Source organism: Vigna unguiculata, chromosome 1 (assembly GCF_004118075.2).
Source record: "Vigna unguiculata cultivar IT97K-499-35 chromosome 1, ASM411807v1, whole genome shotgun sequence".
NCBI classification, from domain to species: Eukaryota; Viridiplantae; Streptophyta; class Magnoliopsida; order Fabales; family Fabaceae; genus Vigna; species Vigna unguiculata.
Genome location: NC_040279.1, coordinates 18,349,399 through 18,367,086, shown reverse-complemented (window position 1 = coordinate 18,367,086; position 17,688 = coordinate 18,349,399). Strand labels below are relative to the sequence as shown.

The 17,688-nt window shown below is 33.6% G+C and overlaps 2 protein-coding genes across 3 annotated transcripts; one reads left to right on the top strand and one right to left on the bottom strand.

The window, feature by feature from the left end:
* Nucleotides 1-8,732: 8,732 nt before the first annotated feature.
* Nucleotides 8,733-11,603, top strand: LOC114174647 (30S ribosomal protein S21, chloroplastic). Its single transcript, XM_028059478.1, has 2 exons — nt 8,733-9,162; nt 11,224-11,603. Exons 1-2 carry the CDS (start codon nt 8,774-8,776, stop codon nt 11,342-11,344), a joined length of 510 nt encoding a protein of 169 aa, XP_027915279.1. The 5' UTR covers nt 8,733-8,773; the 3' UTR covers nt 11,345-11,603.
* A 958-nt stretch (nt 11,604-12,561) lies between these two features.
* Nucleotides 12,562-15,125, bottom strand: LOC114162593 (uncharacterized protein At4g15970-like). 2 transcript variants are annotated; one of them, XM_028046534.1, is made up of 3 exons: nt 14,959-15,125; nt 13,321-13,695; nt 12,562-13,133 (listed from the first exon to the last, which is right to left on the bottom strand). In XM_028046534.1, the coding sequence occupies exons 1-3, from the start codon at nt 15,100-15,102 to the stop codon at nt 12,627-12,629; spliced, it is 1,026 nt and encodes a 341-aa protein (XP_027902335.1). In that variant the 5' UTR covers nt 15,103-15,125; the 3' UTR covers nt 12,562-12,626. The 2 variants fall into 2 exon arrangements, with proteins under 2 accessions (XP_027902335.1, XP_027902343.1); XM_028046542.1 differs by having other exon boundaries at nt 13,321-13,896; nt 14,959-15,044.
* Between the last annotated feature and the right edge of the window lie 2,563 nt (nt 15,126-17,688).

The window sequence follows — 17,688 nt, the reverse complement described above, 5'->3', positions numbered from 1 at the left end:
CATTGAGTATTGTTTTGATCTTAAAGATGCCCATATGAAGAGACACATTCCTTCCTATTACCATAAGGAACTCACGAACAAAATCCAAAGACTTCAACAAAAGTATATGACTATGGAGGAATATAGGCAGAAAATGAGTTGTTCATGATTAAGGTGGGTATTGAAGAAAAAGAGGATATAACCATAGCTAGATTCTTAAGTGGGTTGAATTTTGATATAAGAGATAAAGTGGAGCTCCTACCTTATCATGATTTGAATGATTTAGTTCAATTATGTATCAAGGTAGAACAACAACTATTAAGGAAAACATCTTCTAAAATAGATCAAGCTTCCTCTAACTTTTATGTTAAAAAGGATTTCAAGAAAGAAAAAAGTGAACCCTCCAAAAATCTAGCTAAGGAAGGTGACAAGGGAAAGGGTGAAACATCTACATACACTCGCACTAGTGAAATCAAATGTTTAGGTAGAGGCCACATAATTGCTCAATACCCCACCAAAAGGACCATGATCTTGAAGGGTGTTGATCGTTATAGCAACCAAAAGTCCAACACTAGTGAAAGTAAAAGTGTGAGTGATAGTTCTCAAGAGTCAAATGGAGAGAACACATACCCTTGTAAAGGAGAGCTTCTAATTATTAGAAGGTTACTCAATAATCAACCTAGTGTTGAGGATATCACACAAAGAGAGAACATCTTTTATACAAGATGCAATGTCTTAAAGAATGTATGTTCTCTCATCATTGATAGTGGTTCATGTTGTAATTGCTGCAACACTAGGTTGGTTGAGAAGTTGAATCTAACTATGTTACCCCATCCCAAACCTTACAAACTTCATTAGCTTAATGAAGATGGGGATATCACAATCAAGGATCAAATGAAGGTACAATTCTCCATTGGAAAATACAAAGATGAAGTTTTATGTGATGTAGTTCCTATGGAGGCTTCTCATATTTTGTTAGGAAGACTATGACAATTTGATATAAAATCTATACACAACGGTTTTTCTAATGAACTTAACCTCCATTACAAGGAAAAGAAATTTGTACTTCATCCTTTTACTCTAAGTGAAGTAGCCAAGAATCGAGTACAAATGAAACTCAAGAGGGAGGAAAAACGAAAAAAAAAAAGTCCAAAAGTAGAGAGTAGGGAGTCAGAGGTGGGGGAATGTGGTGTTCCTTCCCCCAAGGTCATTCAACATGAAGTTCTTTTAACACAAAAATCTTTAGAACATGTACTTCATGGTGAACAACCTTTTTACCTCTTGTGTCAAGGAACACACACATGCACTTCTAATGAGTCTTCAACTAAGTCTTTTACCTCCTTCTATTGAAAATCTTTTGAAATAGTTTGAGAATATTTTCCCTAAAAAAGGACCAATTGGCCTTCCACGTTTTAGGGGAATTGAACATCAAATTGATTTTATGCCTGGGGCTAGTCTACCAAATAGACCAACCTATAGAACAAATCCTCAAGAAACAAAGGAGATAAAAACCCAAGTACAAGACTTGTTAGATAAGGGTTTGGTTCAAAAGAGCCTTAGTCCTTATGATGTGCCTGTTTTACTAGTACCTAAGAAAGATGGCAAGTGGAGAATGTGTTGTGATTGTAGAGCCATCAATAATATTACAATAAAGTATAGGTATCCAATTCTTAGACTAGATGATGTATTGGATGAATTGCATGGTTCCATTGTATTTTCTAAAATTGATCTTAAAAGTGGTTATCACCAAATTCGCATTAAAGAAGGTGGTGAGTGAAAAACTGCTTTTAAGACTAAGTTTGGATTATATGAATGGCTAGTAATGCATTTTGGCCTTACTAATGCACCAAGTACTTTCATGCGACTTATGAATCATGTCTTAATGGATTGCATAGGAAAGGTTTTTGTAGTTTATTTTGATTATATTTTAGTGTATGGTAAGAGTTTGCATGAACATGTAGTTCATCTTAAGTCAGTCCTCTCCATTCTTAGGGTTGATCATTTGTTTGCCAATGTAGATAAGTGTACTTTTGTGTTGATAGTGTTTTTTTTCCTAGATTTTGTGGTCAATAAAAGTGGGGTTCATGTGGATCCCGAGAAAATCAAGGCCATTCAAGAATGGCGTACCCCTAAAATGTAGGTGAAATTAGGAGCTTCCATAGTTTGACAAGTTTCTATAGAACGTTTGTTCCCAATTTCTCTATTCTAACTTCACCACTCAATAAATTAGTGAAGAAAGATGTTACATTCATATGGGGCAAAAACAACTAAAAGCTTTAGAGGAATTAAAAGAAAGGTTGACCAAGGCACCCATTCTAGCATTGCCAGACTTTGCAAAAACCTTTGAACTAGAATATGATTCCTCGGAAATTGGTATAGGTGCGGTGTTATTGCAAGAAGGCCATCCAATTGCATATTTTAGTGAAAAACTTCATGGTGCTTCTCTCAATTATCTCACCTATGATAAGGAAATGTATGCACTTGTGAGGGCTCTTCAAACTTGGAAACATTATCTTGTTTCTAAGGAGTTTGTCATTCATAGTCACTTAAATATTTGAAGAGTCAACTCAAACTCAACAAAAGGCATGCTAAATGGATGGAGTACCTTGAGCAATTTCCTTATGTAATCAAATACAAGAAGAGCAAAACAAACATAGTGGTTGATGCTTTGTTAAGAAGGTACACACTCTTTGCAAAACTTCGTGCTCAAATTCTTGGCTTTGATAACATTACGAAATTATATGCAAAAGATGTTGGGTTCTCCAACATTTACAAAGAATGTTTGAAAAGGTCCCAAGGAGGATTTTATATGACTAAGGGGTATTTGTTCAAAAAAGGTAAAGTTTGCATCCTCCCAAAGGATCACATAGAAAACTCCTACTCAAAGAGATGCATGAAGGGGGACTTATGGGGCACTTGGGGTAGATAAAACTCTAAGCATGCTTAAAGATAAGTTTTTTTGGCTTTATATGAGGAGAGATGTCCAAAGGTATTGCTATAAATGTATTACTTGTTTGCAAGAAAACTCTAAATTAATGCCTCATGGCTTTTATACTCTTTGCCTATTGCTTCTACCCCTTTAGAGGACATAAGCATGAACTTTGTCCCAGGGCTTCCAAGAATTGCTAAAGGGTTTGATTCAATTTTTATGGTAATGGATAGTTTTAGCAAAATGACTCACTTTATACCTTGATACACAAAGTTGACGATGTAAGCAATATTGCAAGGTTATTCTTTAGAGATGTGGTTAGACTTAATGGGTTACCCCGTACTATAGTTTTGGATAGGGATACCAAATTCCTTAGTCTTTTGGAGGACCTTATAGTCTAGATTAGAGACTAAGTTTAAATTTTCTACCACTTGTCACCCACAAACTGATGGGCAAACTAGGGTAGTAAAAAGATCCTTGTCTACATTGTTAAAGGTGACCTTGAAGGGTAATCATAAATCTTGGGATGAGTGCCTCCCTCATATAGAGTTTGCATATAATCGAGTAGTTCATTGAACCACTAAAATCTTTCCTTTTGAGGTTGCATATGGGTTTAATCCTTTGACAATAATGCGTACCAATTGGATCTTCTTGGGGAATATGGAGTACATATCACCTTTATCATTACTGACTTAATTCCTTTTGTTGGTGGGTATGATTATGACGAGCCCGTAGATTTGAGGACAAATCCTCTTCAAGAGGGAGAAGATGATGACTTAGGCCCAACCATAGGCCTAATCAAAGGCCTAGTCACTAGAAGCATGCTAGGGAAGACACAAGAGGGTATGGATTGTAACGTCCTAGTTGAAAATTACTTATTAAAAATAAATAAGAATATAAGATTTATAAAAAATCGCATTTATTCTAGTAATTGCCCAAAACCGCGGGAAAATTAAAACTTCAACGTCGCTTCCATAGTAATTAACCCCGCAGTGTTTAGTTATTACAAAACCAAACCATAAAAATTACAAAAGAAAATCCATAATAAAAACTGAGTAAATAGTTCCGTCGTGATCCTTACTCCGTTTCTACACATCTGCATGCTCACCTGCATCAACATTTGTTCCCATGTAACAATTTAAAATGATCATCGCCACACACACACAGATAGGGTGAACTCATTTAAATAAACCACAACAAATATAAAAAATAAATGTATATATATATATATATATATCTCAAAGTTATAACCTGGGTTAGTATCTTTCCCTTTTTCCTTAGTTCTCCATTTCCAACACTTGTATTAGACGTCTATCATTTCTATACCCTTTAGGTGAGATCAACGATTGATCTTTGCTGCATGAGTGTCTACTCGCCCCTCCGACTACAGGCCACCACCTGATAGTCCACACGTGGAAATAACTTTGCCACAGCATCTCACCGTGACACCAAGTCGAGCTCCCCAAAACAAACATAAATTTGTAGTTGTTTTCAGACTACCAAAACTCTATCAGATGCACTGAAAAGGGCAATCACCCGAAATCTTGTCGTACGAGCCATAACTCGCACACTCCACTGGACTTCCTAAACCACTAGGCTACAACCTAGAGTGGTCACGTGTTACCCCAATACAAGAAACACTCGTAACTGGGCCCCCAGCCAAAGCCTCGCATCATGAACATCACCTAAAGCTATGTAGAAACCCTTCCTCGCGCATCATCACTGCACCAAAACCGCCTGGCACGCATCTCACGCCGCTAGGCGGAATCTGGGTCCAGACCGCTTGGTGGGCATCACACACCGCAAGGTGCCAAGCGCCAGCTGAAACCTCACTACATCGTCACCGCCTGGCGGGCTCCACTCTGCCGCTAGGCACCTCGCGTTGATAGTGGCCACTGCCACTATTTTTGGACTCTACCGCCGGCGGCTTGCACCACGCTACTAGGCGCCATACCTGTAGCGTAATGCTACTAGTTTTTGGTACTTTAAACAGATCCCAAAGGATCTCAATCATACAACACATAAAAATATAGTTCCAGTATGGTTTTCCAGTCACAAGTCCATAACAAGATCACACCACACCTATTTAGACATGCCATCAAATCAATTATTGTCATGTACCCATGCTATCCTTCCTTTACCCTTTTAAACATGTCACATGCACTCAACATACAACCAGTCTTATGATCATACAATCTGATATTTATATAAACTCATAACTCACACTTTGGGCATTATTTCTTATGTACTTTACTAACAATTCCTAATCACAAAACCATGTCCAGGGAAAGATTATGCCAACCATACCATTTCATATAAATCCATCTCACTCTTATTACCAAATTAACATACTCTCTGGGATATAGCTTATCTCATATTACAACCATTTAAAACATCTGTTATATTATATCACCCTTTCCACTTTCGCTTTCGTTAACCTTATTTAGTTTCCTAACATGCCACTTGCAACTACATACTCCATTTTAGTCATATACATAATAATTCACCCTTTAAATACCTAATAACACGAAACCCATACAAAATCAACACAACAAGTTAAACTAACGAGCCGCCTGGCGGCAGTTCCTGTACCGCCAGGCGGTGCATGCATATCTGGGTTCTGCCCAGATTTTTCTAGCACTGAAATGCACCCTAATATCCCAATTATAGTACCCACCTTCATACTAACGAGTTTCTATATGCACACATCATACAAAGTTCATACATTATCCATATCATCCTCAATTCGGTAAAATCAATGTATCAATCATTGAAATAGTTCATGATTATAATCCCCAAACCCAGCATAAACCCTAACCCCCAATTCCATTCTCGAGTTCATGCAATTTCCATCAATTTAGTAACTGCAAACCATAATTCATCATGCCAACCATATATGTGCAATAAGAATACAACCCAAATACCACAACATCACTAACGAACCAAGAAAAACGGGAAAATGGGAAAACGCAAGTTGCGTCGCCTGCCGGGCCATCCTCAGTCGCCAGGCGGTTCATAAAAAAAAACCAGAAACAAGCTTAATCACATTGGGTTAATTGCACCAAAACGAAAATAGAATTAATCAAAATTTAATTATCACTTAATGGGTTTACGTGCCTTTTCACCTCCATGCTAGGGTAAATTTTAACAAAAAGAAAGTTATTGTGTGTTCAAGTTAAGTTTTGAACCCATCACCACACAGTTGTAATTCAAGTGTACAACCAACTCAACCTAGTCACCTTCCATGCCAATATTTATGCATCTAAAACTATCTACTTACTTATCATGCTCCAAACATGTCATTAGAAAATAATGAAATTTAAATAACAAACAATTGGCATACATAAGACTTGAACCCAAGTCCTTTCACACAATAAAGTACCCTCAACCATTTGAGCTATTACTCTTCCACGTCATGAAGGTTAACATTTAATGCCATAAAGGCTTCTCCGACCCGCATTTATTAAATAATTATTTATTTAATTATTTAAATTTAGTGGGTCTTACATGGATCTTCAAGGGCCCAATGGGCTCTGTGGGCTTCAAATGTTATTTTCTTAGGCCAAAGAAGACATAAATATATACTAGCTTATTTTTGGATCATTAGAGTAGATTTCAATTGGGCCAATTTTTTAGGCCTTGCTTTCTAAATAAATTGTAAAGCACCTTGTATCTAGTTTTGCAATTGGGTCAATTCAAGTCCAATTACAAGTCTAAGGCGAGAGTTGCTTCTAGACTAAGGAACGTTTTGCACATTAAGCACGTGTGTTTAAGCATGGAATGTGTGAGCCTTCACATGGCACATGATCCACACTTCATAGATCCTAGATCTAGATGCATGTGCTACACATGGCTTCTTCCATTTTCATTCCATTTGGTCGTGCATTAGTATTCCATTTAGGAGTTCACTCTCTACTATAAATGAGAGTCTCCATACCTTGTAAAGGTTACTCTTGAATAAATGCAAAGTTACTATGTTGAGATCACTCAATGAACCTTGCCTTTGAGAGTCCTTAGCTAGAGTATTCTCCTAGAATTCTCCTTTAGCCTTCCTCCTCTAAGTTGGCCTAACCTCTTAGATATCTCCCACCACCTACCATTCTGCGACCTTTAAATACCTTTGCTTCTACTCAATCCAACCATGAAGGCTCTTTCACTTTTCAAGCACATCCAAGGAGCTTTATGAGGCTAGGTTGAAGGAATCCTAGGCTTTAATGTCCAAAATCTATTGAGAAATGTTAATGAATGATATTATAATGAATTGTATGAATATGGTCATTTCTAAGGAGAAGTAGTGTATTGTATGCATTAATGTAGGGATTATGACATGAAGTCATCCTAACTTTACTAAACTCTCAAACTCATGGAACTTAGAGTTTATGTGGTAAGATTTGAAGGAGCTTCCTTGTCTTCGAGATCAGTATGAAATAGTGTGGTGACCTAGAGGATTCATAAGAGCTAACCCCATCATGATAAGTTAGGCTAAATGGAGTCAGGGTTGTTATTTTGTTATAATCAACTGTGAGATCACATGACAGGTGCAAAACTTCATATGTGTTCTCACACATTACATATATGTCTCTAAAACTAGAGTCTCATAGGTTTATTTTGTATCTGATGTGGAAGGATGAATTGAATGTACATATTTGATAAAATCATGAATTACATATCCTAAATGCATGATAGAAATGTATAAAAATAAATAAGCTTATCCTTATACTCTTTTTCTCTATAGTTAGTTGTCCACTTGCTATAATCGTGTGATACACATGAATAAAAAGTAATATAAGAGAAAGCAAGACTCGACAATAGAGATAATTTTGAGAAAAAGAGATGAAAGTCATGTTTAAATCTTTGTTATATATATGTTGTAAATGTATTATATATATATATATATATATATATATATATATATATAATATTGAGTTTGAAATTACCATTTTTATATTTATTTAGTTTTAAACTTTTAAATAGGACTAATGATAGTTTCATATATTTTTGTTCTTGTTCTTATATTGCTTATTACCAATTATATTGCGATTAAATTAATAATTTACTAATTATGCTTTTATCCTCATAAATATATTCAATTTTAATAACTTATGAAAAGACCCATAATAAGTAATAATCACGGTAAAGAAGAAATATAATTGCTTCTATTATAGGTATAATATTAAAAAAATATTTTTTTATACATTTTCTTTTTTCAACGTAAATTTAATAATATAATATCTTTATTTTAATATTTTAATAATTATCATAATAGTTAACATTTTACTATCATAACAAATCAAATATATTTTCACCAATATAATATAATAAAATTATATTTTATTAATATTAGAGGGCTTAAAGAAATTTTCTCATGTTCCTCTATTTATATAAATTCAGAATTGAAACAATAAAAAAAGATGCAAGGAAGAGACTACCCTATAGTACTAGCTACAAAACTAGAAACACTGATTAGAGGTAACCCAATATACTACTCTCACTTTAATTTTGCTGACTACACTAACATCGATAGACTTAATCATTGTTCCAACAATTATAACACTAATAATACAACATGTAATTATCATGTTAATAAAATATAACCTATTAAATTATAATATTATATTATAACAAATTTTAATTTATATAATATAACTATTATTTTTGTCGTTCAAATATTAAAATATATATTACGAATTTATGTGTTTATCAAAGTTACCGATTTATATTTTTATTAAAAGAAAATTATTTGATACTAATAAAATAATTTAATTAAAAAAAGAATATATACAATATATATTATTTGATGATTAGATAAAACAAAATTGAAAAAGTGTCCACAATGTTCCAACCTCACATTCTCAACCAACGGCAATGGCAGCCTCATCCTCCTTCTCCTCCTTCCTCTCCTTTCTCCTCCCTCCAAAGCCACAACTGCACCCTCCTTCCCTCACGCGCTTTTCGCCTCGAAGCCACAAGGTCTGTGCTCAACATCAGGATCACCACTCACCGGAGCTGTCCTCGCACGCGATAATGAACCCTTCTCACGCGCACGCAAACATGCTCTTCTTCCGATCTGCGTACAACGTGCAGGTGGTGGTTGACGAGAACGAGCCCGAGGAGAGGCTCCTCAACCGCTTCCGGAGAGAGGTCATGAAAGCTGGAGTCATACAAGAATGCAAGAGGAGACGCTTCTTTGAGAACAAGCAGGAGGAGAAGAAACGCAAGAACCGCGAAGCTGCTAAGCGTAAAAGCAGAAGCAGGTTCGTTCCTTCTTTGCTTGTGCTTACACTCTCTTTGCATTTTAATTTCAATTTTTTACTGAATTACCAACCATACGTTATGTGGAATTAAGTCTGAGATTAGTATCAATAGTATGCAATTCATCAATCACCTTAGTTCAAAGTTTAAAAGAAGTATGTAACTTAAAAATATATCTTTAGGGGGACTTGCTTTGATGAAATATTTAGAAAATTTTTTAAGAAAATGTTTAGAATTTGTTAGCCTTAAAGACTAATATAACAACCCCTTACACTTTCAGGACGAAACTGGTAATTCTATTATTAACTTTCTGTTTGATATGTTTTATGTTGGATTAATGTTATTAAAAGGGCCTACTAATTAGGGATAAACCTGTTTAGTGGTTTAGTGGTTTAGTGGCAAGAGTATAATAGGATATGATAAGATAATTATCCTCTCATGCTTTAATAAATTATTTGGTATGCCGAGTTCCTCTTATCCTATTGTCTATCTTATATAATATCTTATATAATGTGCCTCTTATTTATCGTGTCGGCGGAGCTGAGTTAGAAAGTAACAAGATAAGATAGTCAACCTTCCTCTTCCTGTTAGACTACTCAACCTTCATATCAACCAGTGTCATCAATCATCACCATCCTTATCATCAATGTCCTCATTGTCATTCATATCCACCACTTTCATCATTTCTTTCATTGTCATTGCCACCATCATCAATTTCACAACCTTTGTTGTTACCTCCCCTTGTATATTGTCTCCTCTATACATCATCTTTGTCTCAACAACTGCCATTCTTAGTACCATAGTTGGTAACCAGCCAACGCAGGACGTCTTCCAGCATTTTTGTCAAAATTTTTGCAACCACTTCCACTATTTCCACTATTGTTGTCATCATTGTTATTATCGTTATTATCATTTTTATCATCACTATTGCCATGACATTTTCATTGCAACAACTACCAATACCTTATCACCGTCACCATTAGTGTCACCACTTAAGTTGTAGACATTGTTACTGCCACCAAATTATCATAATAACTGCTGTTACTTCCATTATTGTTGCTACCAGTCTCACATCATCTTACTACTGCCACTATCTTGTTATTATCATTGTCATTATCACCACTACAATGGTATCGCTATCACCACTGTCACCATAACCATCTATTGCTACCATCTCATCATTATTACTGTTGTTATCACTACCATAATCATCACCATTGTTACCACCATCACTACAACTATCACCACTGCAACATAAAATTATTTGGTGTTATCACTGTACACACTAAATATTAGATATGATTAATGTTTATATTGCTTTTATCTTATCTTTTTCTTATCTTGTCTTATCCTTTTATATCCTTATTACCAATCGAGCCCTTAGTTCATTTCATAATATGACAAAGAGTAGTTAGGATCTAACTCAGTAAGATAACTGGTTTCAGGGAAGTATCACCTATCGCCATTCTTATATTTCTTGGAGTTGAAAGCCTAGGTAACTTAAGTAAGGTTAAGACATAGTTTTGGTCCAGAACCCTGTTGAGTGCACTCACTTTTTCTGGCAATCATGCATTCAGCACCTTTATAACTGTTGGACAAAGATTAGATGGCTCTGATTTTGAATGCGTTTTAAGTTAATTGAGCAAGATAAAATGAGTCTTTTGATATTCATCCGACATTCTATATAGATAAATGTGAGGATAAGTTCAAGAAGAAAGTTGTGTCAAATAGTGCTCGGTGTGAAAATAGTCTCCTGTTTTGAGTTGTGACAAGTAAAGGAAATATTTTTACATGGGGAGTGCAGATAAGATAGTCGAAATGGGATTTTGGTTGCAATTATAATCTAGGTTATAGGATATCTGTATAAAAGTTCCCCGCTTCCCCAGCCTTATTTCTCATAAATTGCAAAATTAGACTGTGATAAAAAGACGGACCAAAACCATTGACACATGTTGGTCCATTCAGAAAGATCGCTAATTGTCAAAATTAGGTTTCATCCTTCCGGTTAGATAGTTGCCTTGAGAAAGATTATTTACCATTTGTCTTTTCTGCATTATTTTCAGGCGCCCTCAATCAAGATTTCAAGCACAAAACAAGCCAGATGTTGCAACAACCAAGAAGGTAGAGGATGATGATAACTGGGATCTTCCAGAAGTAGACGCTCCATATATTTCAACCACATGATCCACATACATTTTGTACGATTCTTCACATTTTATTGTGAAAGGCTTTTTATGCATGAGTTCTGTTAAGTCAACTCAATTCCTTGGACGCAGTTAGTGTAATGTTCAATTCACATTTCATTTTCAGTTATGCTATTTATTCATTTGTGCATCAAAATTTTGTTTTGGCATTGATTTTCTGAAATCTGGCCGCAGTCTATGTTTTATTCTCCCTTCTTGCATCAATCTAGAGTCCCTTTATGATGTTCATTTACCAGTGAGGCAAAAGTTACTTGTCAGATAAGAAGAAATGTAAGAGTTCCATGCACCGAAAATGTGTGACAAGAGAAAATTTCTGTTCACTGTACACTAAAATATTCTTCGTCTTGAATTTCCTAGTATAGCATCTTCAACTTGAGAGAGATTGGACAAGTTAGAAAAGCCAAAGTTTGCTTTAGTTTGGACTTTGGAGTATGTGCATGTCATTCCATTTACTGTCAATGATTTTTGTTACAGTAGTTAATTTGTCTGCCCTAAGCTTTCCTTCTCTTTTTTTTTCAAATCTGTGGTCTTTATCGTGCTTGGTTTTCCATCCATTTGAGCTGGTATATATTTAAGTTACTGAAATCCTTGACCTCAACAATACTAAGTAAGGGTTAGGTACAGGGTGTTCAATGAATTGAAAAACTTAGTTATGAAGAAGCAATGTAGGCAGTGGCAAAATATGGTCGTGTTTTTAAAGAGAATAATGTTTATTTGCTAATAAAATAAGTAACTAGTTTTATTCATGGTTAGGATCAATTGTTTAATTTTGACTGATTTTTATATTAAGGGAAGAAAAATTGGGAAAAATAGGATCACTATTTCTGAAATAACCTCAGGTCAAGACTTCCTGGATTAGATAAAAAGAGAGGGATATTTAATCACTTCTATTTCACTGAAATGCCAAAGAAAATGGTCTATATCACTGGTAAAGGTTACAAGTGTAATATTTTCCTTTCTTCGGCTCAACAACTTAAAAGTGCCAAAGCAGATGTTTAACTTTTCAGTAAAGTAGTATGTAGCATAGGCTTTCTGGAATTCTTAAAGTAGAAATTCATTTTATTAACCTAATTCTTTGAACTATTTTTTTGTCAAAACCACAATTGTCCTATATTTAAGCTATTTTATTTTATGGTGTTTCTATTTTAAGAGCTTTTCCAAAATAGAAGCAGAAAAAAACCTGTTATGATGCTCCTAATACATGGACATTGAAGCTAGACTGATAGATAACATATCAGTTCGGCTAAACATGAGATTCTATTCTAAGTATGATTTCTTCTGGAACACTTCTGCGGCCACCTCAAAGCCATTTTATCCAAAGCATTGTCCTCTGATGCACCTTTTCTGAAGCGGATCCAATCATCCAGAACAATATTCAGGTCATGAACTTTGCTTTTGAGATCATCACAACAGTTAGCTTGAATGGTATAAACCTCCCTGAACATATCCTTATTTAGCTGACAAAACCCTCCAAAAGAGCTTGTATTTACATGCTGAATCCGAAAGCCATACGTGTCAGCTATATCTTGCCTTTCTTTTATTGTTGTACACAAGGACTCTTCTACGGGATCGTTTGGATAAAGAATCTTGGTCAATTTCCAATAGTTGAAAAATTCGAAGGAAATGGTATTTGCTTTCAGGAAGAATATACCCTCATCATACAGGTAACTTCCTCTTTCTCCATTACTCAACACATTACATGAAATTGTGAGTTCATTAATTGGATTGAAGTTTATCAATGGACTCCTAAGCCACAGCACATCTGGATCCTGCAGAATTAAAGTCACAATCAATTCAAGTAAACTAATAACCATTCATCCATCACTCTTTACATCAAACTTGAAGAATGTTAACTCTTTTCACTGTGCTGAAATTTATTGAGACTCCAGAAAATTATGCGGTCTCAACAAAACGTTAGAAAAGAGTAGGTTGCTAGTATTGTTCACAAAGCCTTACCGTGAAAATTATGTTGTAACCCAATCGAATCACTTCAAACAAGACATCCTTTTTTGTCCAAGTGAATAACTTATCAGCCGAGGTTGTCATAATTGATTGTGTTTTTGTGGCAAAATGACGCGGAAAGATGGAAGGGTGGATGCAATAGGGGTGCAAGGAGCTGCAGTACTGAAAAGCTTGGAGGTCCATGGCAATGATCACTAAGTGATTCACTAACCTTTGAGTTCCTTCACCTGATTTGAAACTTTTTAGTAAAATTTGAAGGAGAGATCCAGGACTTGCCAATGATTCATCTACCATTGTTAGGATAACAGTTCTGTCTGGCATCGTAGCTCTCTTCAGCATATTCTCTAATTTTTCATTCTTTGGGTCGTACTGATAGGGAAGTAATAACAAATTAACCCAGAATTCAAAATTATTTTGATGATCACGTCAATGTATGTTTGCATTGATATTGCAGTAACTAACAAGCCTTTCAGGTCCATTCAATTACATATCAGTACATTATTAAACAAGTTTGACTGATATATAGTGCAACAACAGAATTACATGACGATGTAAAAATAATCCACTCACCTACAAAAGAAATTTGAATCCTAATTAGATGAAAATGTTAATAAAAGGTATAATCCTTTGTTAAAAAAAGAATTCTGCACATATGTGTCTTAGTTTCTGCATTCAATCAAATCAAATACTTTGGTAATCATTCATTCATACTAACAATATTTTAAATTATTCAATTATTATCAAACATTAAATGTATTTACAATTTATCAATATGAAAATTTTCTTTCAATAAATTATTTCTCATTTATAAAATGTTTATATTTATATATTTCCATTTAATTTTTTGTTTTGAAAACATACTTATGAATAAAATATTTTATACCTTATATGCTTATATTTATAAATAAAGTTTGATTATATTACATTCACAAATTTATATGCTTATTTTATACTTTTGTATCATCATTCAATCCACACAAACAGACAAAAGAGTCTAGAATTAATACACAAAGAGACTAAAAAATCAAATATATCAAATAACAGGGCATGCAATAAGAATCCTTAATATATCAAAAACAATAAATTCCCCAAGTACGCTGCAACATTAGTACTTGACTTAAAACAGAAGACACAATATACTCTTTTGCTTTGTTTTCTGAAAACGGTTTTCTTAATTTGGATTATATACATATGTGTAACTCTGCTACTATTTCACCTTTAGCATGGTATAGTTAAGTCCCTTAAACAATTTCTTCACACATAAAACTGTTAGGTTTAAAGAGAGATTTTACTAAAGAAACACAACATTAATAAAATTTGAGTCCAATTATATAAGAGATTGACACTACTCTTAATCCTTAATCCAAAACTTTAAAAGTAATAAGATTATAAGTCTTCACTCTTATATAATACTCTATTTTCTTATTTCTTATATAATACTCTATTTTCTTATTTCTACCAATGTGAGTTCCTAACAAAAACTAAATCAGAAATTAAACATGTATCACCGAAACCAATCACCTATTGCTACCAAATAAAACTCCATTGCCCCTACTGATTGGAGGAGACCTTATGGTAATTTGTGTGTATAATTGACAGAAACAAGCTAAAAAGAATCTACAGAGTGCTTACAGTTGATGAATGCTTGAACAGAACCATCTTTCTGAAACTACTTTCATTTGATCCAGGGTAGTGATATAGAAGGAGGCATGCCAGAAGTATGAAGAAAGCTGAGAGAGAAAGATACAGAGAATTTCTCAATCTGGAAGCTCTCATCCTTGTAAATGCAAATGGGTGGTTTATGGGCTTTAGGCCTAACTTAATCTTGAAACTTGATTCACGTTTATCCAGTGCTGTGAAAAAGAAACCAATGAATGTGTTGAGAGAAGAGAAGACCCCTTTGCATGAAAAGCCAGAATGAGAGAGATTTGAGAAAAAGCACGTTATACAAATTATATACGCTCAAATGGGTTGACATGTTGAAGGAATTCAATAGGAAACAACAAAGAAAAAGTTAAAAATAAATGCTCATAAATATATTTAACTATCCAATTAAACACTTTGTCTGTTGCAGGTCTACTTGAGAAATCTGATATGCTTTTGAAATTTGGCTTTATTATGGTAACTTTTGGTGACTAGGTCTTCTTCACCCTCTAAGAAAAAGGATTTTTAAAAATGAGGATCTTTTACATTCATTGGTAGATACACTATCCCCTTTCGATTGCTTTGCATAATAAAGAACAATTCTCTCTCTATCTCTCTCTCTCTATCTCTCTATCTATATGTAATACTCCCTCCACTTACCACAATGGCCACATCTCATTTTAAAAATATATATACAATTTTACATATGATTTTATACTATATACTTTTATGCATACTAAGAGGTGGATCACTTAAATAAGTTTTTATTATGTTCAATTTTGACTTATAATCAACTATTAGATTGATAAAATTCTATATTTTTATGAATTTATTTATTTTTTATAGTGTTTTATGGAAGCTACAACGTATAGTTTGATGACTGTACAAGCAGTTACTTTTGAAATAGAAAAAAAGGTTTAAAACGTATACAGGTTCATTTTAGATAAATATTTATTTATGAAACAGAACAAGCTTTTAATGCAATTAATAATTTATTGAATGTCATTTTATAATTCTCTTTTAGTTTAATCTTTAGTAACATATTGAGTATGGTTTACGCGAACCTTTTATCAATAAAAATAATATTTTAATACGTATTTCATAATTACAATTTTTTAAAATTAAGATTTTTAGTATAAATCACTCTTTAATTTTAAAAACTCGTATTTATATTATTCATAACAAAATATTAATCAAGCATTTCGCATGCTATACTTCCATAAAATCTCACCGTTCTGATTAAAACATGTTTTTCAAAATGTTTCCACAATTAGCTAGCATTGTCTATCTATAACTCCCACTACTAACAATATTATTTCTTTTGCTTTTTCTATGTTTATTCAACGAGATATTGATTTGGAAAAATTGACCATTAATTAAAATATAGTTTACCTAAATCAACGAGTCTGGTACCTATCAATTTCAAATGACATACTAATTTAATACTTAATATAAAAAATATACCCGTAAAAAAATAAATGAAATGCTTAACATAAAAATAGGTAATTTAATAGGAAGGGAGACAATTATTAAAAATGTTTATTTTGATATTAAATAAAGTCTTATTTTCATTTAAAATTTCAATAATTCTACAAATAATTTATGAGAGGTGTGTTTATGGAAATTGTTCTTGCAAAGAACAAACAAGATATGTTAGACACAAGTATTACCTTACCCTGGTCCGCCATCTCCTCAGTAGGCCTCTTCCTGGTTGATGTATGTCGCTTATGGGTATCTCGGAGTGGTCGGTTTGGACCCGGGAGGGGTTACCTGGGACTCCGAAGCTCAAGTCAGCGAAATCTCTCAAAAAGTCAAATCTGGTGATTAGGGAAGTAATGAATGCGTACCTTTAATTTGTGGGGTCCATACATATTTATAGATTATTAATTATGTCTGACCACGTCATGGGTTGGGCCCTTGTTTAGGTTGCAGGTGGGCCTGGGCCTTAGCCCAAGCCGTTAGTTTGATTATTGTGGGCTTGATGAATCTTAGAAGTGCTTTGATTTCGTTAAGTTCCTTAGAGTGATCGGTATAGGCCGGCTACTCTTTTAGCGGCTTAGGCTGCTATTATCCTTTTGTCAGCTTAGGCTGGTTATTCTTTTAGCGGCTTAGGTCAGTTAGGCTTAGGTCAACTTAGGCCAGCTACTTTATTTTTTTCGCGTATAGATATGATGATCGTTTATTATTATTATTTGGTTGGATCGGTTAGGTGTGGTACAGAAAACAAAATAGTTTTCTTATCACTTATTTATACATTAATATTTGCAATTAAAGTTTTAAAAAATAATCAAGATACTTAATATGGAATGTTATTAATTTAATTAATCACTCTTTCATATTTATCACAAAATATTAAGATTTAATATTAGAAAGAGTATAAAGTTAAAGTTTAATTTTCACTCATGAAAATATGATAGGTTAAATATATCTTTTTATCACCAAATTATTTTTAGAAGTTAATTTTTTTATAAATTAAATCATATATCTATTCTTTACTCAAAAAATATTTTTGTTTATTAAAATAATGTAAAATATTCTCCTCAACAAATCATATGAAAAAAGTTATATATACATGAAAAACATTCTACATGTTATTTATCAGAAAAAATATTTTGCTTAAGTCGTTGTTTTCATAAAATAATATCAAATTGATTTCTCAATTTTTATTTGTCTTAATTATATTTTTATTTTTGAAAATTTAATATAATTTGATCATTT